This window comes from Notamacropus eugenii, chromosome 1, assembly GCF_028372415.1.
Source record: "Notamacropus eugenii isolate mMacEug1 chromosome 1, mMacEug1.pri_v2, whole genome shotgun sequence".
In the NCBI taxonomy this organism is placed as follows: Eukaryota; Metazoa; Chordata; class Mammalia; order Diprotodontia; family Macropodidae; genus Notamacropus; species Notamacropus eugenii.
Window position 1 is genome coordinate 445,387,154 of NC_092872.1, and position 27,612 is coordinate 445,414,765.

At 35.7% G+C, this 27,612-nt stretch overlaps 1 protein-coding gene across 8 annotated transcripts in view; it reads right to left on the reverse strand.

Annotated features, from left to right (window-relative positions):
- Window positions 1–27,612, reverse strand: part of DENND1A (DENN domain containing 1A) — a 695,411-nt gene that overhangs the window by 185,465 nt on the left and 482,334 nt on the right. For all 8 annotated transcript variants that reach the window (XM_072631873.1, XM_072631875.1, XM_072631872.1 and 5 more), the window contains one exon: window positions 14,236–14,361. In XM_072631873.1, coding sequence (XP_072487974.1) covers window positions 14,236–14,361 — 126 coding nt within the window. The remainder of the gene's footprint in view (window positions 1–14,235; window positions 14,362–27,612) is intronic.

The window sequence follows — 27,612 nt, forward strand, 5'->3', positions numbered from 1 at the left end:
AGGTATTTTGAGATTGGACCTCACAATTATTGGCCTCAATTTTCTTAGTAAAGTATGAAGTGATCCTTAAATAAAAAGGATGGAGGCATAAGATGGCATGAGAGGATTGAAGAAAGAAGAGGGCAGAGAATCATAAAATTAGAGCTGGAAAGGAATTTAGAAGTCATCTAGTACAATTCTTTTCTAGATAAGGAAACTTAGGTCTGGGAAGGTTGCAAAGTTTACAAGGTCACAAAGACAATAGATGTTGGGTGGGATTTGAATCTGGGTTGTCTGACTCCAAAGTCAAGTTATGTGGAACAGTCACCAAAAGGAGGGCCAGAGAATCAATTTTCTTAGCTATTTCTGCACACATCTTAGCACCCTTGCTAAACGACAAACTAAGTAAGGACAAAGGCTGTGGTTATGTGTTTTCTATTCTTCCCGCCAACCTAAGTCTGCAGCATGGTACTCTCTATACTGCAGGCACCCAATAAATCTGTTGGATAGAATGACTTAAAAACTAAATGTCAAAAGTGATTTACAAAGAAATTTCTTTGAGTTTAGACTCCGTACCCCAGTTATACTAAACACACAACTTTTGGGAGGCACTTAACACATATTATAATTACCATTACTTTCTGATGTATGGAATGACACAAATATCTCATCACTATCACACAGTTTAAAAACTCTTGTCCTGAAAACATCTGCCTAATTTAATATAATCAGCAGTCTATTGAAAAGAAACATAGTTTACAAAATAAAACTAATTAAATGCTTCATGTAAAATTTCAGAGTTGGAAAGGACCTTAAATTTCATCTATTCCAACCTTTAGTTGAAGCTAGAATCTCTAAATCCTTCCTCTGTTTGAATACCACCAGGGATGGAAAGCTCACTAATCTCAGAGAAAGACTGTTTCAGTTTTAGAGTTAGAAAACTCTGATTGTCAGGAAGTTCTCCCTTACATCAAGCTAATATCTGCCTCCTTTTAATTTACACCCCCTGGTCCTAGGTCTGCCCTCTGAGGCCAGGTGGAACAATCCAAATTCCTTTTCTACATTACAGCCCTTCACATACTTCAAGGCAGGTAATATGTTCCCTTTAAGCCTGTCAGCACTCTCAAATGTGGTTATGTAAAGATACAAATACACTACACTATCCTCTGGCCAAACTAAGTTTTCTAGAGGAGCACTTCAATTCCACTGGGGAGAAAAGTGAGAAAGATATGTCACTATACTCGGGTGCTGTTTTCTCAGCATCAAAAGCTGCCTTCAGCATCTCTGCAACGTAAGGGAAATTCAGAAAGACACATGCTTTGGAGTTTTTTTTTGTATCTGACACCTTATGATTTCTTTGTGCTACACAGTGTGCCTGTCTTGGGGGTTATATAATATGATGGGGAAGATGGGAAAGACCTCTAACTGGCAGGTGAACTGTTAGCTTAGTATACCACTAGTATAGGTCAGTTCACTTATGTGAATGTGTATGTCAGGGGGTCATCTATGTTAAATTTCTAGAGAAAATTTTACCTATGCATTAGTGTTTCTAGTACCTTCCTTCAAAGTTCGAGGAAGTCACAGAATCACTGAATATTAGATCTGGAATGTGTAGCTTAGATCATAGAATGGAAAAACATAATACACAGAATGTTAGATCTAGATCTCTTAGAATCAACTGTTAGTGTATTGGACATAAAATGTTCGAGCTAGAAGGGAAAATGTAACAAAAAATATGAATGATATTAGTCACTTTAAACACATTTACATAGTATTTTACATTTTATAGGTTATAAAATATCAGAACTAGAAGGGAAGTTAAAGACAAAACAGCTCAACCTCCTTATTCTACAGATGCTATATATTTTCACTGAACTCATGCTAACTGCTCACTTTCAAGGAAGGAGTACAAATATTAAAATTAACAATAAACTTCCTCAGGATAACCTCAACATTCCCAGTCTTATTTATAGTTGGGAGCAAGAGAAGTGAGGAAAATGGTGCCTAAGTAGGGAAAATGGCAGAAAGAAAGGTTCCAACAAATAACTTATTAATGCCAATGAATTGTAACTGTGGGAAATAATGACCCCCTAGATCAAATTTCTAACCAAAACTTCTAAGCCCCACACAAATCTCCAGCTGAGCACTTTCATAAGACACTAATATACCTCCATTGAGTAAATTTGACTTCAGTTTTGTAGGACGTAGATCTTGATTAACTGAAAGAGAAAATGTTTCAGCAAGGTTAGACATCAACTTTACCTACTGTGACGTCAAATTTTCTGTCTTTACACGTATAGAACGTAATTGTCTTCCTGAGTATAACAATAATGACATGGACATTTCAGCAATATACATAAATCTGTATATTACGTATGAGGATCTATTTTATAATCCTGAAACACTGATGAAGATATTGTTTCTAGTGACTTTTTTTTGAGTTCTGTAGTTTGACATATCATCAGCAAAAAGTCAGTTATTCTTTTATCCTAATTTCCTCAATTTCTTCTTATTGCTATAGCTAGCACTTCTAGCACTATATTAAATAATAGTAATGATAATGCACATTCTTGCTTTACCCTTTATCTTACTGGGAAAGCCTTTACGTTTTCTCCATTACATATAGTGTTGTCTTTTGGTCTAAGATAGATATTACTAACCATAATTAAGGAAAAGTTCATTTACTTACATGCTGTGGAATGTTTGTTTTAGAAGAGAAACAGATTTTGGATTTTGTCAAAAGCTCTTCCAGTATTTATTGCTATAATCATGTGCTTCTATTATTTTGTTTTTAATATGGTCTACTGTGTTTACAATTATCCTTATTTTGAACCAACCTTTCATAAATCCAAATTGATGATAGTGTATAATTTTTTTTATTACATTATTGTAGCTTCTTAGGTAATATTTTATTTAAATTTTTTTGGGTGAGTGTTAATTAGGGATACTGGTCTATGGTTTTCTTTCTCTCTGCTTTAGGTATCATATATTTGTACCATAGAAAGAGTTTGGAAAATTTTTTCTTTCTCAATTTTACAGTTTATATTGGAATTAATTGCTCTTGGAATGTTTGATAGAATTCATTTATAAATTTACCTGAGTGTGGGTTGAGTTTCCTTTTGGGGAGGCAGGGAGAAGGTTTATTTACTGCTTATTCAATTTCTTTTTCTGATAACAGGTTATTTAAATTGTATATTTGTTTTTCTGTTAATCTAGGTATTTACTATTTTCATAAACATCCATTATAGCTAAGTAATCAGTTTTGTTGGCATATGCAAAATAGTTTCTTATAATTTTCTTGATTTCATCTTCAATTGTTACAAATTCTCCTTTTTCATTTTTGATACTATTTGATTTTCCTTTCTCTTTAAAAAAATCAGATTAGCTATTTATTTACTTTATTAGTTATTTTTTTAAATAGCCCCTAGATTTACTTCTTAATTCAATGGTTCTTTGTCTTTCTTTAACTTTTGTTAATATCATCTTAATTTTCAAAATTCAAAACTGGGATTTTTCTAATTTTTTAAAAAAATCACTTGCAGATAAATTCCTTGATCTGTTCTTTCTCTCTTTTGTTGATGAAAGCATTTAAAGACATAATTTTTTCCTAATTATTATTTCTATAATGTTTAACGAGTAAAATTGGCTTTACTACCATCATATCTCAGCATTTCTTCATATTAGCCCCAAGAGGGACATAATGCAATCATTTTTCAAAGGAGGAAATTGAGGCCTGGAGAAAAGAACTAACTTGTTTGGTGTCACAGAACTAGTAAATATCAGATTAAGAATTCAGCTTCCTAACTCAAAGTCTATGATCTTATTATACTTTGTAATAAATACATAGTTATTCATTACACATTTTCAATTCAATAAACATTTATTAGGCACCTACTACATACAAGGTACTGTGCTAGATACTGAGTATAAAAAGATGAAAAATGTTCTTTAAGTCTGATGAGAAGGGGGAGATGAGAGGCATATGGATAAATAGAATAAAAAGCAGAATGTGAAAAAACAAAGATGAGATCTTACCTAGCAATTTACAAAGGATATATTCTATTTTTCTATATATTCTATATAGCGGGGTTGCAACACGTGTTAGGGAAGAGAGTACATTGATGAAATCATGCATTGTTAAAGTACTAAAAATATATTTGTTAATTTGTGATTATTATTTTTAGAACTGAAAAAGGAATTTAGAGATCATTAAGTCCAACTTTTATTTTTATAGACAGGGAAACCAAAGTTTTGGATAAGAAACATAGGATCACAGATTCAGAAATATAAGAGAACCTTAAAGGCCACTTAGTCCAATCTTCTAATTTTATAGACGAGGAGAATGAGGACCAGGGAAGTTAAATGACTTTTCCAAATTCACATTGCTAATAAATGTCAAAATAGACTCTGGATTTGAACCCATATATATCCTATATATCCAGCAGTATAAATTCAGAACTCTTTATATTCCTCATACTACATATTCTCTAGAAGAATTGAATTATCCATTGTCACCCATAGCTACTAAGGGTCCCAGCTGGGATGTAAATCTAGGCCTCAGACATATAAATCCAGCATTTTTCCATTATATCATACTGTTACTATAGGAAGAGACTAAAAGAAATGCAAGAAAGGGTATTAGGCTACCATTAGAATTATATTTTACCTCTGACTGATCAAATTAAAAATCCACGTGCTCTCTGATAAGATAATAAGACTTTGGCTAATAAGATTTCAACACATTCAAAGTTGTTCATAGAAGCCAATCAGCAGGCAGTCAGCCACTTGAATTGCTGACTTTTCTGATTATCTCAGTTCCAGGGAAGACATTTTAAAGCTCTGAATTTTACAATAACCAAATAATATTCAATAGCGTTTCCCTATTTTGTCAAATGTTTGAGGCCCAGTCAATCACAAGGCACAAAAATTCAAGTAATTTTGTTTCTATTTGCACAGAACACTTTGTAAAGAAGTTTTAGTACTTCAGACCAATGTTACCTTTAGTTGTGCTGATAAAAATGGTGAATGAAAAGGACTCAGTTGTCAACTGTTGGTTGAGAAGGGGAAAGTCAAGGAAATCAAATATTTAGGTGATTAAAGCTAGGAAGAACTCCTATCCAGACCTACTGTGTACTTTCCAACATTATTGTACTTTAATTTTCCTGAAAGTTACTATAATTAAAAAGTCCAGTAGTATAAATGAAAATGGAAATTATACTGGGTTTGAGAGGTAGAAAAACTGGTACTGAGTATGAGATCTCTAACTCAATAACTATGTGACCTTAGGGAATCACTTAGCTTTTTTGGCACTCAGTTGTTTCAGTTGTAAAGTGAGGGATTTAGACTAGAAAAATTCAAAGATCGCTTTCCACCTCTAGCTTTAACATTCTATTGTATAAGATGCTTTCCAGTTCCAACATTGTATAGTCTAAGGCCCTTCCACTGTTAACATACAATGTTCTATGTTTTAACATTTTATTCACTAAGTTTCTTTAGCTCTCACATTACGTGTTCTAATGTCTCTTCCTTTCTAATATTTTAAGTCTATGATCTTCTAAAAGACAAAAGTAAACTCAATGTTAGAAAGTGAGCTAACCACTAGGTGTCACCCCAGGAGAAAGAATACTGAGCGACAAATTTCTAAGTACTTAACTTTTTCATCCAATTACCTCTATAAATATCAAATATTTAAACAACAAAATATTAGGCAATTAAAATTATCTATTAAACGAATGTTTCGAAAAGAATGTAATAAATTTTGACAGTTTCCCCCGGCAACAATATTTACAAATGGTGCTACTTCAACCTGCATTTGTCAAGAAACACTGCAGATTAGAGAAATTGGGTTTTAAAAGGAAACAGCTTAAGAGTTGGGTTTTTTTTAATTTTCTTTTTCTTTAGTTGAAATACCCTCAAGGTGTAGTAAATTGTGGACCTTATAGAAATCATTCTTGTAGAAAGCAGTTAAAGACTTTAAGCTTACAACAAGGCATAAGAATAACTTTTTAGATTTCAATAGTGTTTTATGGCTTACAAAAAGCTTTCTTGACAACAATCCTATGGGGTAGGAAGTACAAATGTTATTCATCAGATTTTACAGAGGAGGAAAGAGAGATTTAAAATCATAAAGTACCCCACCCATAATCACATATCTACTAAGTTTCAAAGTCCACTCCAAAGAGCACTGGATTTGGAATGAGGATATCTGAATTTCAGGCCTAGTTCTTCAACTGGTTAGACTGTGTGGCTTTGGGCAGATTTTTTTCACCTCCTTAGTCTTATTTCTCTAATGTGTAAAATGGATATATCACTCACTACTTCCACTATCAACCTCATAGGATTATTGTAAGGCTCTAATGAATCTTCAAAGCATTTTGAAAATACAAGTGGTTTATAAATATCAGTTATTATTGTCATTGTTGTCACTGTCACCTATCTAATATTAAAGCTCCCAAATTATGAATTGTAAAAAATTATAAAGGATATTTTCCCATTATTATTAGAATTTCTGTAGACTACAGTCTTTGTACTTCCAGCACTGAACAAAATGCCTTACACATAGAAGGTAATTAATAAATGCAATTTGAACTGAATAAGATCTAGAAGACTCTCAGAATTAGAACTCTTGGACTAGGGAGTTCAAAGGTCATGAATTTCCTCTAGAACCTCTGAGACAAAAAAAGTGACTTTTCTAATGCAAATGTAAGAATTTATGTTTATTAAATTTGAAATTTTTAGACTTTCATTATCTTAGCCTGCTGAGATGCTTTTGCTCCCAATTCTGTGAACCAACATATTAGCTATCCATTCCCATGTTATCATTCACAAATTTGATGGCCACATTTTTTATACTCTCAGTTAAGCCACTGATAACAATTTTGAACAGGACAGGTTCAGTGAACAAAGTCTTAGCATTGCAACTCTTTCAGCTGACACTGAGCTATGATTAAGTATTCTTTGGGTCTGGTGGTTCAACTAGTTCTTAATTCTCCTAATTGTCTAAACCTACCAACTTCTATACTTCTTTACAATTATATGAAATGAGAGTGTTTGTCAAATAACTGGTTGAAATCCAGGTCTAATATATTTACAGTATTCCTTCATCTACTCATCTAGTATTTGTTCAAGAACAGAAATGGACTTTGTCTGGTCTGACTCTAATGAACCCATGCTAGTTCCTAAGGATCACTACAGACAGTAGTTAACTTTGGAGAAGAAAACAAACTACTGAATATAAATTTATTTATAATACATGAAACTATGCATGGCAAAACACTAGGGGAAGCCTTTCAAGTGTGAAGAATCTCACAATTTTAATCTTTAAGCATCATAGAAACTGATATATGTTCCTGGATCCCAGAAAAGTATGTGAGGCTACTCTATCATAGGACATTACATTTTGATTTCCACTTTGAAATCGTTTAACTAAAAGATATTATATCCCTTCAATATCTATAGCATGTTATAGTTTCTATTATGATTCACAGAATTATAGATTCAGAGGCAGAAAGGACACTGGAAATCATCTAGTCCAGCCTACTATTCAAAGCACTTTAACTACAGTGGAATCTCCCAACACTTTTGCTATTATTTATCTGCAGCTTGATTACCACCTTTGATAAGAAGCTCATTACCACTAAAGACAGCTTATTTAACTGTAAGAAAATTACTATTTTATTTTCACTTAGATATCTGGCTTTCATTCAGATATTCTCCTCTTAAAATCTTCCAGTACAATTTACCTCTGAACTGCCTTGTGACATGCAGATGATCAGTGTTATGTCAAACAGAATACAAGATATAATAGGTCACACCAAGCTAGATAATCTTTAAGAATTGGCCATGGACTATGTGTTTATCTCCTGTACCCTACTAAGACACAGAGGAACTCATATCCAGAATTGTATTTACTAGGAAATGATTTATTTATTTTTTGCCACAGCAAATTATTAAATATCTCTACAATGTGAAGGCACTTCAATCTGTTTTGTTAGATTAAGGACCTATAACAATGAAATCACAAACCTTTAGAAGTATTCTTAAGCTATGGTTTATATCCTTAAAACTACATAAGTATCTCCAAATTTCAGAGTGACAGAAAACCCTTTAGGGCTCTCTTCTCCTAAAATGGTCACTTTCTCCTAATTTGTGCTTCATGTCGGGTACACAGTCCTAATGAATAGAAGATACGGAGAGCAAGCGGTAATCAATGAGATGCAAATATTGTCCACGCACTGTCCTTAGCAAAGACAGGCAGCACTTCTAGCATATATGATGCAAGAAGTAAGTTTCTTCTTATTGAAATTTTCCAGGCGGAAGCTAGATGACCTTTAAAAATCAATCAATTAAATCAGTAAGTGCTTACTATGTACCAAGCACAGTAGCATGGCAGGGGATACACAGAAAGAAATGAAGCTGCCTCTGCCTTCCAGGGGCTTACATTCTCAGCCCACAAAGATAGATAACGTGTATATGCACACATGTACAAATGTATATATGTGCATGTACACATTACACATGTATGTGTACATATGCACATGTAAAATGAATATAAGGTAATTTGCAGGGGAGATACCAACAGCTAGAAGGCTGGGGAATGGCCCCATGTAGAAGGTGCCATGAGTCTGAAGGAAACTAGAGATTCTAAGGAGCAGAGTTGAGGACAGAGAACATTCAAAGCATAAAGGGAAAGCCTATGCCAAGGTACAGAATGGAGAGACGGCAAGTGGAGTGTCGTTGTGTAAAAACGGTCAGTTTGACTGAACCAAAGACTGCATGAATGGAAGTAATATATAATAAAGCTAGAAGGAGAGGGTGATGTCAAGTTGTGAGGCAGCTAGATGGTGCAGTGGTTAAAATACTTGGCTTAGAATCAGGAAGACCTAAATTCCAATCTAGCCTCAGACTGAATAATCTAGCCTTGTAGCTGTGTGATCTTGGGCAAGTCACTTAACCTCTGTTCGTCTCAATTTCTTCAACTGTAAAATGGGGATAATAACAGCATTTACCTCATATGGTTGTTGGGAGGATCAAATGAGAGAATATTTGTAAAGTACTTACAGCGCCTGCCTGGCACATAGAAGGTGTCATATAAATACTTATTCTTTCCCTTTCCACCCTGAAGGGCTTTAAATACAAACACAGAAATTTATATATGATGCTAGAAGCATCAGGGAGGAGTTTATCAATCAAGGAAGTGACATTCTTGAATATGAGCTTTAGGAAAATCACTTTGGCTTTTTTGGATGTGGGGATCTACTGGAGAGGGGAGAGAGTTGGAGCAGGGAGGTCAGTTAAGTGGCTATTGAAATCATCCAGCTAAGAGGTAGTAAGGGCCTGAGGCAAGGTGGTAACTGTATCAGTAATGAGAAAAGAACAGATGAGAAAGATGTTGTGCAGGTATACTGACAAGATTTGGCAGCTGAATGGATATGCAGAACAAGGGAGAACAAGACATTGAGAGGAGGCCCCTGAGGTTGGGAGCCTAGATGACTGGGAGAATCATGGTGCCCTCCACAAAAACATGCACATTTAGGAGGAGTAGGGTGTTGGGTAATGAAAATGAGCTTTACTTTGGACATGCTGAATTGGAGGTAACTATGGGTAATTGAAATAAAAATGTCCAATAAGTTGTTGGTGATATAGCACCAGTGATCAGGAGAGAGGCTGGGGCTATAGAGTAAAAATCTGGAAATCATTTTCACAGAGATGATAATTAAACTTATGAGACCTGATGAAGTCATCAAGAAAGTAGGTAAAGAAAGAGCTCAGAAAAGGACCATGTGGTACACCTACGATTAGGAAGTGAAATATGGAGGATGAATCAACAAAGGACACTGAGAAGTGATGCAAAGACATGGGAGAACCAATAAAAACACACAGAGGAAAGTGTATCTATAAGGAAAAGGTGCTAGATAGTGTCAAATACTGTAGAGTGGTCAGATGAGGAACGAGAAAAGGTTATCAGATTTGGCAATTAAACAATCATTCTAACCTTGAAAAGAGTGATTTTACTTGAGTGATAGAGCTGGAAGCAAGATTGCAAAGGTTTGTGAAGTCAATGAGAGAAGCGAGCAGGATATCACATTATAAAGTGAATTTCCCATTATTGAAGCTGGTGAGGCAGAAACTGGATATTTTTTTCTGGAGAATATACAGAAGATTTGTGCTCCACATAGGGGTTGGACTAGATGTCACCTAAGGTCCCATCTCACTTTACATTTTTTCCTCAAATATCCTGCGTTCTTAACTCCATTCAAATGCCAACGTACTATGTTCCAATAATCTCTTTTTTAAAGCCATTTCCAGGTCTAACCTTTTGTGCTCTTTCATATTCATCATCAATTTTATATGGCATTTTAAGGTTTGCAAGATACTTTAAGGATATTATCTCACTCGATCCTCACAAGAATCACGTTTAGGTGGGTGCTATTATTACCGCATTTCATGGATGAGTAAATTAAGTAGGAGAGTCCTTAAGTGACTTTTTAAGGTTCCACAGCTAGTAATTGTGGAAGGTAGAGTTTGAAGTCAGGTGTTTCTGATTCAAAGTCCAGTGCTCCGTCTGCTATGTGGCCCATATGGATTCTCTTACAATTTAAGATTAAATGAGCTTAGGATTACAGTTGAAGGCATTTATGCTGTGATATTTGTTTCAAAAAGATGGTTTAGTTTCATTTAGATCTCAAGATACTGACAGGCATCATGGTATATGAGGTAAGCATGGTGTAGCAGAAAGAGCACTAGACAGAATCAGAAGTCTAGGCTCACTTATAATAAGTTATATGGACAAATAATTTGCTCTCCTATAACCCTTAATTTCTGAACCTGTAAAATGGTGATACTAAAATTTTCAACTGCTTAACTCACTAGATCATTGTTATGAAAAATGCTTTATAAATGATAAAGTGTTACAGAAATGTGATCTGTAATTACTAATACAAAGCCAGAAAGTGTCGCATTCAACTCATTTATTCTCTAGAAGAATTTTGAAAATTTTAGAGTACTCAAGAAACTGATTGTTCCCCCTCTCCCCCCCCATCCCCCTCTACTCCCAAAAGTTTAGACCTCTCACCTACAGCTCTGTCTTTAAAAGTTAAGGTGACATGATTTGCAGATGAACAATTAAATTATTTGTCTCTTCCTGCCCCTTCTAGCCATAAAAAAACCCCAGTCTTAACTAGTTAATCTCTTACACCCATCAGAGCTGCGCACACGCTGCTACTCCAAGAGTTGCCTGGCAACAGGCAGGAGGCGTGTCAGAGAGCAAGAAAGGCCCAAATAAATGAACGGAAGTCTGGGCAACCGCTTGACATGGATAAAGGAGTTTTTTTTTCACCCCATATTGGGCTGCCAGGAGGGTTTTAGATTTGTCATTTGTATGGAGAAGAAAGAAGTTGGCTCTACTTATATTTTCCTGGGTTTCACACCTGATGTTCCTCTGAGTAACCCATAAATAGACAATGCACACTCATTATTTGGAAATGCCCTCCCCTCTGCCAGACTGAAGAAACACACAAGCCTTTGGATAGGATGGCATTTGTTTGTTTTTGCCAATACATATTCATACAATGTCTGTACATTTCTAAGTTCATAGAACTTACTGACTGTAAGAGAAGAAAAGATTTCATAACACAGATTAATAAAATATAGGGCAAGAATGGACTTTAGGACAAATCAAGTAAGGACACAAGATGGTAGAGTTGGTAGGCACATTGGAACACAGAATGATTGAGCTCGAAGTTACCTTAGAGCAAAAAGAGATGCCTTTGGCCTTTAAGTTCCTTGTTTATAAATAGAGGGCACTGGACTAAGCCATCTATCAAAGAACTGACTAATCTTGTCTCTAAATGATTCCCAGCTATAAACTACCATGACATTGGATTGAAGATATGATGGCAAATGTCTAGGAGGTAAAGCAATAATAAGGTGGAGATAAAATTGAAACCTGAATTCTCTATAAAAGTGGAAGCCTGAGGGAAACCTTGGGTCTTTCAGTCCTGGTTTAAGGGATCTCTTATTTGCCTTTGGTAGGGGTCCCTAAGGTTTTAAATGCTGTGTAGCTGTGATGATGAGATGTTATTAAAATACTTCATAAACCCCGATGGCAGACTCTGCCTGGCAAGGTCAGGCCTGCTCATTAGTTATGAGTCCAGATGTACCAGGGTAAACACTTCATCCCCACTAACACAAAGTGGCCACTAGGATGGTTCCTGAATCATGTCTGCCTAGTCATTGTCTACCTTTTAACCACTAGGTGGAACAATCAGCAACGGAGACTCCATGGTTTCTCTTTCACTCTTTCACTTAGATGCATGTAAATGGTTTCATTTCAGGGACAAGCTTCCCTAGGTCAGCTCTGATAAATATCTGTGACTCAGTCATGTCAGTTTTTATCACTACTAGCCTGACTTCTAGGCCTCCCACAATGTGATTCCAATTTAACTTTCTAACATTATCTCACTTTGTTCACCTTCACAGACTCTAGCCTCCTGCCCAACTTGATAAAAGAGTTTCCTCAACTCACTGTCTTTTCCTAGCTTCAGACCTTTATCATACCATCCCCTACATCTGAAATTCTCCATCTGTCATTCCTTAATGTTAAAATCCTACCTATCCTTTAAGGTTCTCTGAGGAGCCTTTCTTAGTGACTTCAATATTATGTTACATTGCCGTGATCTCTGTACAGGCTTACATCAGGATCCTCCAATCAAAATGATTTTGCAGTTATGTCATTATAACAAAATTAAATGGAATGTCCATTTATGTTGTCTATCAAAAAACATGACAACTTTTTTGATAATGGAATTCAAGATTCTCCAAAATATTATTACAACCTTTCTAGCTTCATCTTATACTACTTTCCTCATGTCTTCTCCATTACTGTTAAAACTGAATTGTTTTCTATTTCCTATTCTCATCTTTTCTTTGTTCTCACAATTCTGCATGTTTGAAATCAACACTTTTCTTTCCTCATCACTGCCCCCTTCCCAGAACTTCATCAATGTACACATTCTCTCCTCTTTTAAGGTTCACCTTAGCTGCTGCATCTTTTACGCAGCCTTCAAGCCCAACAATGAAAGTGATCTCTCTGTGCTCTAATTTCCCACAACACTTGGACCAGAATTCTTTCTCTCCTTCATATCATAGTTCTGCGCGCTCTTGCCCTTTCCCCTTGTTAGAATGTAAGCAGCTTGAAAGTAAGGGCTATGTTCTATCTTTTTAATTCTAGCACTTAACATAGTGCTTTGTATATAATAAGTGCTTAACTGATGTTAGTTGAATTCATTTCTAAAAATTTCTCTTTGTGGAACTAACTGACCTAAAATGTTTCAATCAAAATAGTATCTTCTCAGAAATCAGCTAAGGAAGTAAGATGGATTATAGTTGTTTCATATATTTCTCCCCAAATTAGATTGCAATTTCTTCAATGGGAGAATCTGGCTTAGTGTACATAGATTGGTACTAGTTTTATCTATCTTTGTATCTTTCTTAGCTCCTAACACAGTGTTCTACACAAATAAGGAGGGAATTTAGTATATAAACATGGTGGAATGGAAATTATTTAAGAAACAATCAATTTATACTTTATATATGTATCTTAAATAGGCAATGGGAATGGATAATAAACCAGGCACAGAACTGAATAGGAGAAAGAAGCCAGTGTGAATTGCATTTGGGAAAATGCAGTGAGCTTTCAACAATCTCAAATGGCTCGATGCCACAAAAGCCCTTCTCTTAAACAACATCATTCTCCTATTGATGCTATATGACTATGAATACTGGAACACTACAGTCTTGGAAGAATTAACATTACAAATGATGTAAAGGGAAATAGAAAGATGACTGTTGACAACTTGACAACTTGCAGAGAAATATGGAGTAAAAAAGTGGGTCACAGAAGGTAAAAAAAGAGACAATGGAGGTCCACTCAATCCCAGAAGATCCTAAAAAATTGAGAGGGAGTTTTTTAATGGATTGGAAGTATTTAAGAAGGAGGATTTATAGAAAAACATGGAGAAAAATGTTATGGGAGAGTTGTAGTCAGCACAAGAGGAAGGGGTCCACACCAGAGAAATCATATATCCATCAAAGAACCAAAGTATGTGACAGAAAGCCCCGACTCCTTGGCTCAGAAAATGGCATACTTAATTTCTATCTTTATTCAAGAGTCAAGGGGATTCTGCGAATTTTCCACGGCCCCTATCACACCATGATTGAATGTGAGGATATAGACTTTGTCAAGAGTCTACTCACAGGCTCAATCTTCAATGCATTCCTGTAACTTCCAAAAAAAGCAGCCTGTGCCTTTAGGAAGGCTCTGGCAACACCATCCCCCGTTGTGGTAGAGACCTTCTTTAGCCTGCTCTTCAATGAAGAAACCTGTCAGTAAAAAAAAGGGAGGCATAAGTCAGTTGGTCAAAGCCTTGATTAAAACCCCCGGGTAACTGACAATTTCTTAGTGATATTCAGAAAAATCAAAGATATCACCAAAGGGCTGGATTCTACATCATAGAAGTGTAGAATGTCAGAACTCAAAGGACCCTTAGCACATAGCATATCAGAGCTAGGAGAAACTGAAGTTAGTCAACAAGCATTTATAAAGCGCTTACTGGGGATACAAAAGAAAGGCAAAAAGCAGATCCTGCACTCAAGGAGCTTACATTCTTATTGGGTCATCGAATTTGATCCCTTCATTAAACAGCTGAAGAAACAGAGAGCCAGAGAACGTAAATGAATTAAGGTCACTTGTGCATTAAGTAACAGACCTTGAGCTACTTAGGAGATCCAAGATGAAATGAGATTTCAGGTTCCTGTCTATTGGTTCCTCCCATATTGCCCTCAAATATGCTTAAGTTTTTCTGATCTTAAAAAAAAAACCCAAAAAACTCAATTTCCCTCCCCCAAAGCCACTGGTTTTTGCCATCCCCACAAACTATTGTCCTATATTTCTCCTCCCCTGCTTAACCAGACTCATAGAAAAAGCTATCTATACCCAATTCCTCCACTTCCGTCCTCTTACTCACTCCTCAACCCTCTTCCATCTGGTTTCCAATCTCATCACCCAATTGAAATGACTCTCTCCAAAGTTACCTCAGTGCTCTCTTAACTGCTAAATATGATGATCTTTTCTCAGGCTTTATCTTTTTTGATCTCTTCACTGTTTTTGACACTGTTGACCACAGAGCTGGGGAGAGTACGCTTCTTGTCTACTCTATGTTCCCCTCTGGGTTTTTGTGCCATTACTATCTTCTGTTCTTCTCTTACCTGTCTGAATACTCTTTAGTTTCCCTTGCTGGCCCATTATTCATATAATACCCTCTCATTTTGGGTGTTCCCTGAGGCTGTGTTTTAGGCCGTCTCTTCTTTCTTGGTGAATTCATCATCTTGAATTAAAATACCTTGCATTTTTTCTCTTTCCATGCTCTTATACATACTTATTGTCTCCCACATAATATAAGCCCTTTTATGATCTTTTAATTTTTATCTTTGCATTACTTGTACCTAGTAAGCATCTAATAAATTTTTGCTGATTTATTAATGGGCCTAATACATGGCTAAATTCTGTCACAGCTTTACCTGTTTCATCAACAGTAATAATAAGAGCTCCTATTTCTACAATGCTCTATAGTTTATAATGCTCTATGGTTTTCTGGTATTCTCCTCACACTCCTTAGAGATAAGCAGTCATTAATCTAGTCTGAGACAGAAGAAGGGACCAAGCATATAGACAGAAAAAGGAGTTACCACAAAGATCATTTAGTTCTATCTACTCATTTCACAGATGAGGAAAAGGATGCTCAAGATTTTTGAGTCTAAATTTAGTATTCTACTTCTAAATCTATGATGCCACATAATGCTACATGGACAGAGACTAAGTCTCAGCCAGGGGTTGGTAAATGCTGAATGGAGTGTCTTATCGATCTTGGCAATATGATTAACTTAGGCAAACAGAAGTTAATAGCAGCTAAGAAGAAAAAGAGTCCTAGTAACATGATGTAGAGTCTGGCTTGAATGGAAGGAACTCATGCTATTATTTGTGATACTTCTAGAGAAAATGGCAACCACAAGATGGGTTTCAAACAGATAGACAACCAGATTCTATAAGAAAAATATCATTGCTATGTGTAAGGCACACTGGATCACTGATTTAGAGCTGTAAAGGACTTTCGAGGACCATTTAGTTAGACTCTCCGATTTTTTTTATTATTCATTTTCATTTTGAAATTAAACCCTTAATTTCCCACCAGAAGGAAAATTTATCAAGAACTCTGAAAAATTACAATAAGAAACTTCTTCAATTCTAGAACTGCAGAAAGAATCAGACAGAAGCCCAAGGACATAGGAAATAGGGACTAGGGCTTCCAGTAAAGTCAACACCAGTCTAGAACAGTCTTGTGCATGATCAGAGATAGTCAGAGACAGATAGTCTATTTGTTTACTTTTCTTGTATTTCTGCTGTCTAGGATGCTTGGAAAATAAAGAATTTATTCACATCTTGATTTTCTTACTAGGAATACTCTGAATATCTTTTTAAAAATTAAAGGTTAATCTTTTTCACTTATGGTTAGGCAGGTTGGTAGGAATATGTCACCTTGTATCAATTCCTAAGCTTCTTTCCTCTTCAGAAGACATTTCCTCCTACAGTTTTGGTTAGATACAGAATAACCTTGTGTTACTTGAATTTCTTTTCCTTTATACCTTTCTCTTGTTCAATTGCAGAACTTGTTGTCATTGAAATTATCAAATTTAACCACCTCAAATTTGTCTTGGTATTTGAAGCACAGGTTTTTTCCCCAATTTGTTCTGGCGCCAGTCTGTGAATTCTTATGATTGGAATTTTCTTTTTTGTGTTCAGAAGTTCTGGGCAGTTTTCTTCTATTATTTTTCATACTATGGTGTTCAGGTCCATCCTCCCCCACCACACCCCCAACTGTTGTGTTGTTTTGGAACACTTACGATCCTTAATTTGACTACACATCCTATCTCTGCGACTAGTATGTTTTGCTAATGTGGAAATCATGTGTTCTTTTAACATTTCTTTTTGCTTCTCTTGAGATTGTCTTTAATTTCTGTACACTTGCATTCCTGATTAGTTGTTCTCTCTCATATTTTTTTAGTGAGATCTGTCACAATGGATTCAAGTTTTTCCTGGCAATTCTGTCTGCTGCATAGGCCATAAATTCTGGTATAGCTGAGTTTTGTAGCAAGCCCCTGGATTGGATTGTGCAATCCTGTCAAAGTGTGGTGCTGGGGAAGAAGGGATTGCTGAGTGAGGAAGTTAGGCATTAAGGATTAGCATTCTCTGCTTTTCCTCAGTTTTTTGTTTGTTTTTTACCTTATTAGGATTCTTGGAGGAGACAGCTGAAAATACCTAATCACTTGTACATAATTACTATTCTGTAGAAGTGTGAAAGGTTGTGAGGATTAGAGAAAATGTCTAATCCTTCATTTTGCTGATCAAGTGACTAGCACATGGGATTAAAGAAGGGTGGAATTGCTTGTAATGGACTAAAATATGAATATTTTCATTATGCAGCATTATATCTATAAACCGATTTCACTAGTCATAAGAAAGGGCTTCATACAGTTTTTTGTCAATGATACTCTTAGCCACACAGCAATGTATTAGTGACCAGTGAAGAATAATCATTAAACAAAACAAATTTTATCTCTAAACCTAGATTAGATGTCTTTAAATAAAATAAAGGAGCTACTAAAATCTGAAGGAAAAGTTGAAGAACCTTGAGATTACTTACAGCAAACTCCTAAAATTATATATAGAAATGAAATAAATATAAAAAATATTACTAATATTGCAAATCATTTAAAAAAGGAGATAGGCCTACTTAAACTGGAATTCCAAAAATCCCTTTTTGAGTTTGACAGCATGAATCCAACTAGCAGACCAACTATACAAAAAAATTTTTAAAAGATGGTTTATCTGTTACAGCGATGATGAATGGATACATTCTTTCACACTATGTGAAACAAATTATAAAAGCATTACACTAGTTTATGAGGTAGCTATTGCTGTGGTAACATGGCATTCTTCCAGCCTTCCCTTCCCCTTTTCCTCAGGACTGAACTATCTCAGAACTCATTCTGAATAGCCAAGTAGTGAGGAGATCTTCCACCAGTAGGTATACCTTTCCCTCTCCTTCCCTCAGCCCAGGACATCCAGAATCCATCTGGGCTTTTTGACTGCTCACAGTCTGGATGAAATGGGAATCTCCATCCTTACAATGAGATAGAAGATCAGAAGGTTTTTCTACCTGACCTGCAGGTAAATATTCAGGTCCTCCTAGTCTCACTATTTGCCTTGCCCTTAGATTTTCCAGATTTCCCCTAACACTGTCATATAATATATTGATGTAAATCCAGTCATCCTCTGGGCCTTGTTATCTGCCCCACAATAGCACCCTTGGGACTTCCGAGCTTGTATGTCCACCCTGTAGCTGAATTTTCTTTTATGTGCTGTCTCCTGTAACTAGAGCATGAGCATCTTGAAATAAGGGAATGTTTTGCATTTTTCTATCCACATCCTCAACATTTAGACCTATGGCTGGTATAGAGGAACCACTGAATTAATGCTTAATTAATTCATTCATACTGAGAACTATATAAATAAAGGAATGTGGATACAAACCAAACATGACTATACAAGAAATAACTAGAGCTACTGAAGCTCTATAGAAAGATAGTAGAGGATTACATAAATACCTACCGGTTCTCACAACAGAAAACTCGTACAACAAACTGCCTAAATGTAAAGAAACATATGGTACGGAATGCAGAAAACAAAATCATATCAGAAATTGTAGAGTCACTTAATCAGCAATTGGAAATAAGTAAAAAGATTAGAGACATGAGTCAAAACAATGCAAAGAACAAAATACATAACTGAACACTGATCAAAAACTTTACTACAGAGGCTCCAGAACTAAGTAAAAAAAAAAAAATCAGAGGCCAGGGAGAAGCCCAAAGAAATTTTAATGCTTTTTATTTTTGGCTGCAAGAAATGAATTGGATCAAATGTGAAATATTATTATAATGAAATAGAGAATGATTATATCAAGTGAGGTGACAAACTACTTTCTCTATAAAAATGGAAAGTGGTATGTCTAAGTAAATGTTTCATAATGGTGCAGGAATTATTAAGAAAGCAAATTACTAGCTCCTTTTCTAATATAAGCTCAATCTTATTTTCCTTAACCAAAGACATTATGTATTTACAAGAAAGATGAGAATAATATTGATTCCTTCAAATACAGGTCAATTATGTATTTGCATACTTTATGAGGAAGCCAGTGGCTAGAACCCTGGACAAATCATTTAACCTTTCTCAGACTCAGTTTTCTTGTCTATAAAATGGAGGTAATAAGAGTATTTCACAGGGTTATTGTGAAAATCAAATCAGATAATATGTTAAAGGCTTTGCAAAAATTTTATTCTTTTTATATAATGCTTTCAGAGCCTGTATTGCTTTAAAAAAAAAAAACCCAAACCAAAAAAACCCAATAACCCATAAACACAAATTAAAACTACATATCGGCAAAGGAGACAAAAGTGGTATTTCAAAAAGACCCAAAGGAATTCATTATAGATTTTGTGTTTACTGAAAAAAAAATTTGTAACATTTATGTTATCACTATTGATTAGTACAAAACCTTTGATTCAGTTCCACACTCATGTTTAGTCATGTACTGCATGTATTGCAAATAAATAAAATAGATCCAAACCTAGTGAGAATACTAGGATATCTGATGTCCACATGGAAAACCGTTGTCTATCCAAAGCATGCCACTACATAGTAAAGTAAAAAACAATTAATATAAAATGTGGCTTTTTTCAGGGATATAATTTAAACCTGATCTTGTTCTGAATAGAACTGAGCAAGGCCTTCAAGTCAAAGAGGAAGTTGTACCAAAACAGAGCTTGAAGCACTTGATATAAAAGGATAACATCAAGGTACATGGCTCCACTCACTGAAAAACACACTAAATAGTAACTTCATCACGTGGAAACTTTCTCTAAAGATATAAAAATATCATTTGGATTCAGTAATTATAAAACTCTTCATGTGTGCCAAGTAAGAATAAAGACTGAATACTTTGGGCTTGAATATGGATTGAAATTAAATTAATGGATCAAAGTAATACTTACAAATACCTGGATTTTTCCAGGAATGATGCTATCAAGGAGAAAGCTGTGGCTACATATGTTAAGAGTTTGACTAGTATCTTGAACTCATAGCTTAGTAGGAAGAATACATTTAGAGCAATTAATACCTACATAATACCACTCAACATACACTTTTGGAATGGTAAATTAGTTGGATGACAGTAGATCTCGAAGGTATCTAAACAAAAACTTGTACAACACTAATGAAACAGAGGGCTCAATAGCCCAAGGCTATTATAGGAAAAAAGAGCGGAGGACAAACAAGTTAAACATCTACAGAAATACATCTGGAACTTCCCCACTTCATAAAATAATGGTAAAGGTTAACAACAGCTATATGCCACTAGATTTTCTGAAAGTAACCACAAATGGTTTGCTTCTGGACAGAACCAGCTGAGATCTAAGAATGAATCCTGAAGGTGTTTCATGGTGACATCCAAACGAACTGTGGCAACAATAAGTTGACAAAGAAGTATAGAACAAATAAGAGTCTTGCAGTCATAGAAACAGGAAGCTTTATAAAAACAAATCATAATCACGCCATTGCCACCAGAACTTACAAAAAGGTTACCCTCAAGGAGCCTAGACTTATTGGTTGTATAGATTATACAAAGTGGTAGAAACCATGTAATATATCACTGCAAACTGCAAAAATTTAGCATCTACTGGATACCTAGAAACACATGATCAGGTGGCTCCCATTCTATACCTGAAACTTACTATCTTTTGTAAAGTAACAGATAAAAAATCTCTACACCACAAATAGGGATGGAGGTGAGGAGGGAATACACATTTATTTAAGCACCTACTATATGCCAGAAACTATGGTAAACACCTTACAAATCTTATCTCATTTGATCCTCACAAGAACCCTGTGAGGTGGATACTTTTATTAACCCCATTTTACAGTTGAGGAAACTCAGTTTACAGTTGAGGACACTGAGGTTAAGTGATTTGTCCAGGGTCATACAGCTGGTATCTGAAGCCAGATTTGAACTTAGGTTTTTTTGACTCCAGGCCTGGTGCTTTATCCACTGTACTACCTAGCTGGACATGTGATTTTATTTGTAAAAGAAATTCTCTGGTAAGGCAATAATCTCTACCAATTTAGACTAAATGCAAACCCCCAAACATTCTTGAAAATATAACAAATAAGCTATACTGGGACCAAAACACTATTAGAGGAAAAAACTATTGTCCACAATTATTTGGCTATATGTAACACTGTTCCATAAAAATTTAAGAATAATATTTTTACTAGATCTTGCTATACTAATGAACTAGAAACTACAATGAAAGAAAGGTTTTCAAAATACAAAAACACAGCAGAAGAAATTAAAACAGTGTAGAAATAGGACAAGGCATAAGCCCTGTCTGTTACTGGAATAATCTTAAGGATGCTTTTAATTAATCTTCAGAAGATGAGCTTATGTCTCAATATCTTAATTCAATTACAAAAAGAAGTTAGATTTTATCTATCTGTGCAAGCATATTCAGAACACTAAATATACAAGAATAACAGCAGGAAAGTCCTTGTACCATTTCTCTATCGGAATCTTATGAAAAAAGATAAGAGTAAAAGTGATGATAACATGATAACAATAACATGTTAAATAACAATTATAAAAATATAGATACTTAGCAGAAAAAATTCAAACCAATTCAGGTCAAGGCATATACCATCCCCATCATCCTGTTTACAGTGGAGTTTTTCAGAAGATGTTCTTAGTGAGTCTACAGCTCAAGTCAACAAACACTTAATAAATACCTTTTATGTACCAGGTGTTATTGTAAGTACTGAGAAAGGTAAAAGACAGTCCCTGCTCTCAAGGAGCTCATGATCTAATGGGGCAGACAAAATGTAAACAGCTTTGTACAAACAATATACATTCAGGATAAACTGAATATATGGGATAATCAACACAGGGAAGGTACTAGTATTATGAGGGGATTGGTTATTGGCTTCCTGTGGAAAGTGAAATTTTAGCTGAGACCTGAAGGAAGTCAGGGAAGCCAGAAGGCAGAGATGAGGAGGGTGAGTGTTCTAGGCACAGGGGACAGTCAGAGAGAATATATAACGTCAGGATATGGAGTATCTTGTTTGAGGGAGGGCAAGGAGGTCAGTGTCACTGGATCACAGACTATGTGGATGGAATAAGGTGTTGGAAGGCTGAAAATGTAGGAGAAAAAAAGCTTAAGAAGGGCTTTAAGAGTCAGAGATTATTATATTTGATCCTGGAGGTGACAGGGTGCCACTGGAGTTTAATGAAAGGAGGATGGACTGCATACCTGAGACTAGGAGGCCAATCATTAAGATATCATAATCATCCAGTTGTTTGATGATGAAAGCTTACAGCAGGGTGGTAGCAATGTCAGAGGAGAGAAGGAGGCATATGAAAGATGTTATGAAGATCAAATTGATTGAACTGGCAACAGATTGGATATGGGATTGGATATGGCAAAGAGAGAGTGAGGAGTAGAGAGTCTGGGGTGACTGGGAAGATGTAGATGCCCTCTACAGTAACAGGAAAGTTAGGAAGAAGAGACAGTTTGGGAGAGGGGTACAATATAATGGGAAAAGTAATAAGCTGCTCTTGGACATGAGTTTAAGATATCTATGGGACATCCAGTTCATGATGTATAATAAGCAGGTGAGCTTATGTTTTTTAGTTGGAAAAAAAAACCAGTCATTTTATCCACTTTGGTAATAATCTAAAGAACATTAGCTATTAAAGAATAATAACAGGGGAGTGACTTGTCCTCAGACTACTTTTATATGAACTCTCAAGAAAAGATGAGAGATAATATTAATGATTATAATGGGAATAATAAACTGATAGATGTTTTCAGAGCACATGATAAAAAGGTTAAAAACCTATAGAAACATTTTTGGAACAAGCAGGCATCACTTCAATGAGCAAAAAAGTAAAGGATATAACAATGTCTATGTCATTGGGTTTGTCAATGTAACTGAAAGTCATTTCTCTCTGGATAACGCCTGTGAACAGCTAAGATCCAAGAATGACTCTAAGGGCGCTCCGTGCTGTGACATTTATATTAATTTAACTAATAACATGTCAGCAAAGAAGCGCTGAACAAATGCCTGAATCATGCAGATTTGTTTGCAGAACGGGATGGGTTTACGAAGGCAATTCAGGACCAGATAACAGTCACCAGAAATTGCAGATAGGTTATCCTCAGGGAGCCTGGATTTATTTATCAATGCAGATTATGCAAAGAATTGCTAGAAACTGTGCAAACATCACTGCTTGCTGCAAAAACTGAAAAGACTTGGGTTTATATTCTGCTTCAGTTTCCTCATCTATAAAACTAAGGGGTTGGACTTGATGACTTCTATGATTCCTTCCAGTTCTAAAACTGTGATCTTGTGACTTAGCAAGACATAACTAGAATTATATATCATTGGAGGCTCCCTATCATTCATAAACTAACAAACAATAAATCCCGATACTATAAATGCAGTCCTCAAAACATACTTCATAATTCAATAAATAAAGTGTAGCAGAACTGGAACATTATTACAGACAAAACTGTTGCCCACAATCATAAGCATAATATAGATCCACAAAAATTTAAAAATAACGTTTTAAATAGATGCAACCAAAGTAGATACTCATAGTTAACAAATTTTGGTGAATGAAAAAAGCTTTCAAAATATAGACACCTAACAAAGCTGAAAATTATGCGGGGATAGGAGGAGGTATATATCATTCCCATTGTCCCTGCCTGCTACTGAAGCTGTCCAAGAGATAAACTTAGAGCCTCGTACTATGTATTCAGGTTTCTAGTTGGCATAGTGCATATGAGTGTTGGCTTTGGAGTCAGGACGACCTGAATTCAAATGTGATCTCAGACACTTACTAGCTGTGTGACTCTGTTTGACACAGTTTTCTCAACTGTAAAATAGGGATAATAACAGTATTTGCCTTGCAGAGTTCTTGTGAGAATCAAAGGAGATAATATTTCTAAAGTGCTTAGCACAGTACCTGGCACATAGTGGGTCCTACATACTTATTCCCTTCCTCCCTCTCCTTTGCCTATTCAATTGCAAAAGACAATTATTTTATCCACGTGTGCAACAGTCTGCAGTACTTTATAAAGGAATACTAGGAGAGTAGTAACATCTCAGAACTATATAAAAAAAGATGACATAAATATTATTAACATTTATATAGTGCCTTAAGGTGGGTATAGTACTGTACAAATTTAATATGTTCCTTACTACAATCCTATTGTGTAGGTAATGCAGGTATCATTATTCCCAGTTTAAAGCTGAAGAAGCTGGGGCTCAAAGAACTAAAATGACTTGCACAACGTCACAAAGTACCGGAGGGGATATCTGAAACCAAGTTTTTCTTGACACCAAAACAAGAACTCTTTTCATTACACTATATTGTTTCATCCAATCTCCTGTTTCAAATAGAAATATCCTCTACAAATATCCCTTATAGGATGCATTTAGCCTTTGCTTCACTATCTGGTGATGGGGATAGTTTTGTTTGTTAGGAAGTTGACTGAAGACTAAAAACTCTTCCTTGTAATGTCTACTGTCTACTTCATGTTTTGTCTTTGGTTCTAAGAAGAACAAAGAATAAAATCTTTTTTCCTATGACAGTCCTTAAATACTTCATGATAACAATTAAATGCTGTTATGTCTTTTTTAGGCAAAATATCTTTGCTTCAACATATCTTCCTACGGTATCATCATCAGTACCTTCCTTTCAACCCTACTTAGCCTCTTCTGTACATAATCCAGGTCACCAATGTGGGCAAGACATTTCAGATTTTGTCTGATCAGGGCAGATGATAGATAGCATAGTGTCTGGAGTACCTCTTCTAGTCTGGACACTACCCCAGGTTTTTTTGACTGCCTAGCTACATCTTACCCATGAAGATTTTTTTTAAAAAACCAAGTGTAGAATTTGTGGTACAATAGAGACATTATTCTATAGGAATTTAGGTAGGTTGCCTCTCAGAAAGCAGAAACAGGCTGCTAGAGTAATTGTACATTTATCCTTATTAAATTCTATCTTATTAGATTTGGTCCATTTTTCTAGCTTGTCAAAATCTTTTTTGGACCCTGATTCCATCATCTGACATGCCATCTATTCTTCCAAGTTTCATTCGGTATCCCTCAGGAAACTCAGCCTCTCAGGTCCATCTAGGCCAGAAATTATATGTAAGTAATCTTTAACTCATGTCCCTATCGCATGCCTCCCACCTCCCAACACACACGAATAAGGTTTTTTGTCTTTTCCTTTTAGCCACCACAACTTTGAAATTTCTGAAATGAGATGACATCTGCATACTATTGTTAGTGACAGTATTTTCTTCAAAAGAGTGAGGGAATCAAAATTTTAAAATAAACCATTCCCATATTAATGTTTAACTTGCTTTGTTGAACTCCCAAGGGCTCTAGTCCAATCATTAACAAATGGGCCTGTCGGTAGCAATTTTGGGGGGTTGGAAATACTAGCTCATAAGGTGCTCCCTTCTTTTAAACAGATGTTACAGAAGGGGAGCTTAGGGGAGGTCTAGTTAAAGAGGTGAATGACAATAAGTACACAGATATGAGGAGCTGGGTGTTAAGAGTTGATCATAAGTCAGGAGATCTGAATCCAAGCCCTAGTTCTCCTACTAACTTTGTAATCTTGCCCAGTTCCTAGGCCTTAGCTTCTTCTTTAATGTACTGTGGTGGAAATAGCACTGGCTGTGGTGTCCTAGAGAGAACATGGTGCAACGGAATAGGCATTCAATTTGGAGTAAGAAGAAGTAGGTTCAAATCTAGGCTTTGATACTTTGTGTGACCTTGGGCAAGTCACTTAAATTCTTTGAGTCTCATTTTCCTCTTTTATAAAGGGGTTGGTCAAGATGACCTTTAAGGTCTCTTCTAGTTTTAAATTTGCAATCCTATGACTTTTTGATCTTTACTGTCCCTTTTGTCACTGAAATTCAATATTCTTTTTTGTAAAATGGAATAGTCATCACTTACCTTACTGTATTTTTGTGAGAATCAAATGAGATCATGGGTATAAAGCGCTTTGTAAAATATGAATGTTAGGTACCACTACCATCATTATAATTCTTATTACCTAGGCATATCTAGTAACTAGGGACTTGGTTGGGATTGACTTTCTGGATTTGGTGTTCAGAGAGATAGTGGTCATTCATTTGATGATCATTTATTAAGTTCCTACTGGTACATGCACAGTGTTAGATGCTAGATGAAATCTAAGAAGATTCAATCCCTTTCTTAAAGAAGGGCATCTAGGATAACATCCCTTTTTACTCCTCTTACCCACTTATCTTTTAGATCACATTATACTTATTTGCCTATCTGTATATCGACTTCCCCCACTAGATCATGATCTCTGGAGGTAATCACTTGATCCTGAATTGCTATTATAAAATCATCTATTTCTCAAAAAATAATAAAGACGACAACCACAACAAACTCACCCCCATACCTCCCCAAAAAACAAAACTCTGCACAACAGCCACTTGTTCTATACTTCATTGTCAACTGTAGTCTACTTGGGCTCAGTCCCAGACCAAGTCAGCTAACTAAATACCATATTAAGATCACAGAATTCAGAGCAGGAAGGGACCCAGGAACTCATCTAGTCTGGCTCCTTCATTTTAAAAATGGCAAAATTCATCTTTAAGTCCCAGAGAAATTAAGTACATATATAAGTACAGTCAGTTCTGCAATAATACTTATTCTGAAAATGCAAATTTGTCCCAATGTGACTGAAATATTAGTGAAAGGATTTGAACATAATACAAATGCTGTGTTTGCTTATGTGAGATTCTGTCTGCAAGAAACAATGAATGTGCAAAACTGTATCACTTCACAATACCTCACAGGCTGCAACCCTTCTAATGCTAACTTCCCCAAGTAAACTTTAGGTCTTTTTCAAGGTAAAGTGATATATTTATTGTATATCTCCTGGTACAGCAGGAGCTATGGGCAGGGGAGGGCTGGTCCACTTCTCCTCCCTTCCCTACCTTCCACTATGGCCAAGATCCTGCCAGAGTTGCAGCCATCATGTCCACAATTGGACTTTGCCCACTCAGGCACTGTGGGAGAGGTATGCAGACCAAGCAGTGGCCTGAAGTTGTGAACATCATCATTATTTATTGTTGCATTTATGTATTTTTTAACCATTTAACATTTATAAAACTGTGCTTCCATTTTTATTAGGTTCCAATCTTTTTTTTCCCTTCATAAGCCCTACACTTTTTATTTTGTGATTGATTTTGTATGGCATCATGATTTTTAGGAACATATATGTCACATAATAGTAGAACTGTCTGTATGTATAGAATAAAATATATTTACTAAAGAGAATAAATACAAGGTGGTTTGAGAGGGAGGGCACTAGCAGGTAAAGAGCTCAGAAAAGGCTTCATATAGAATGTAGTCCT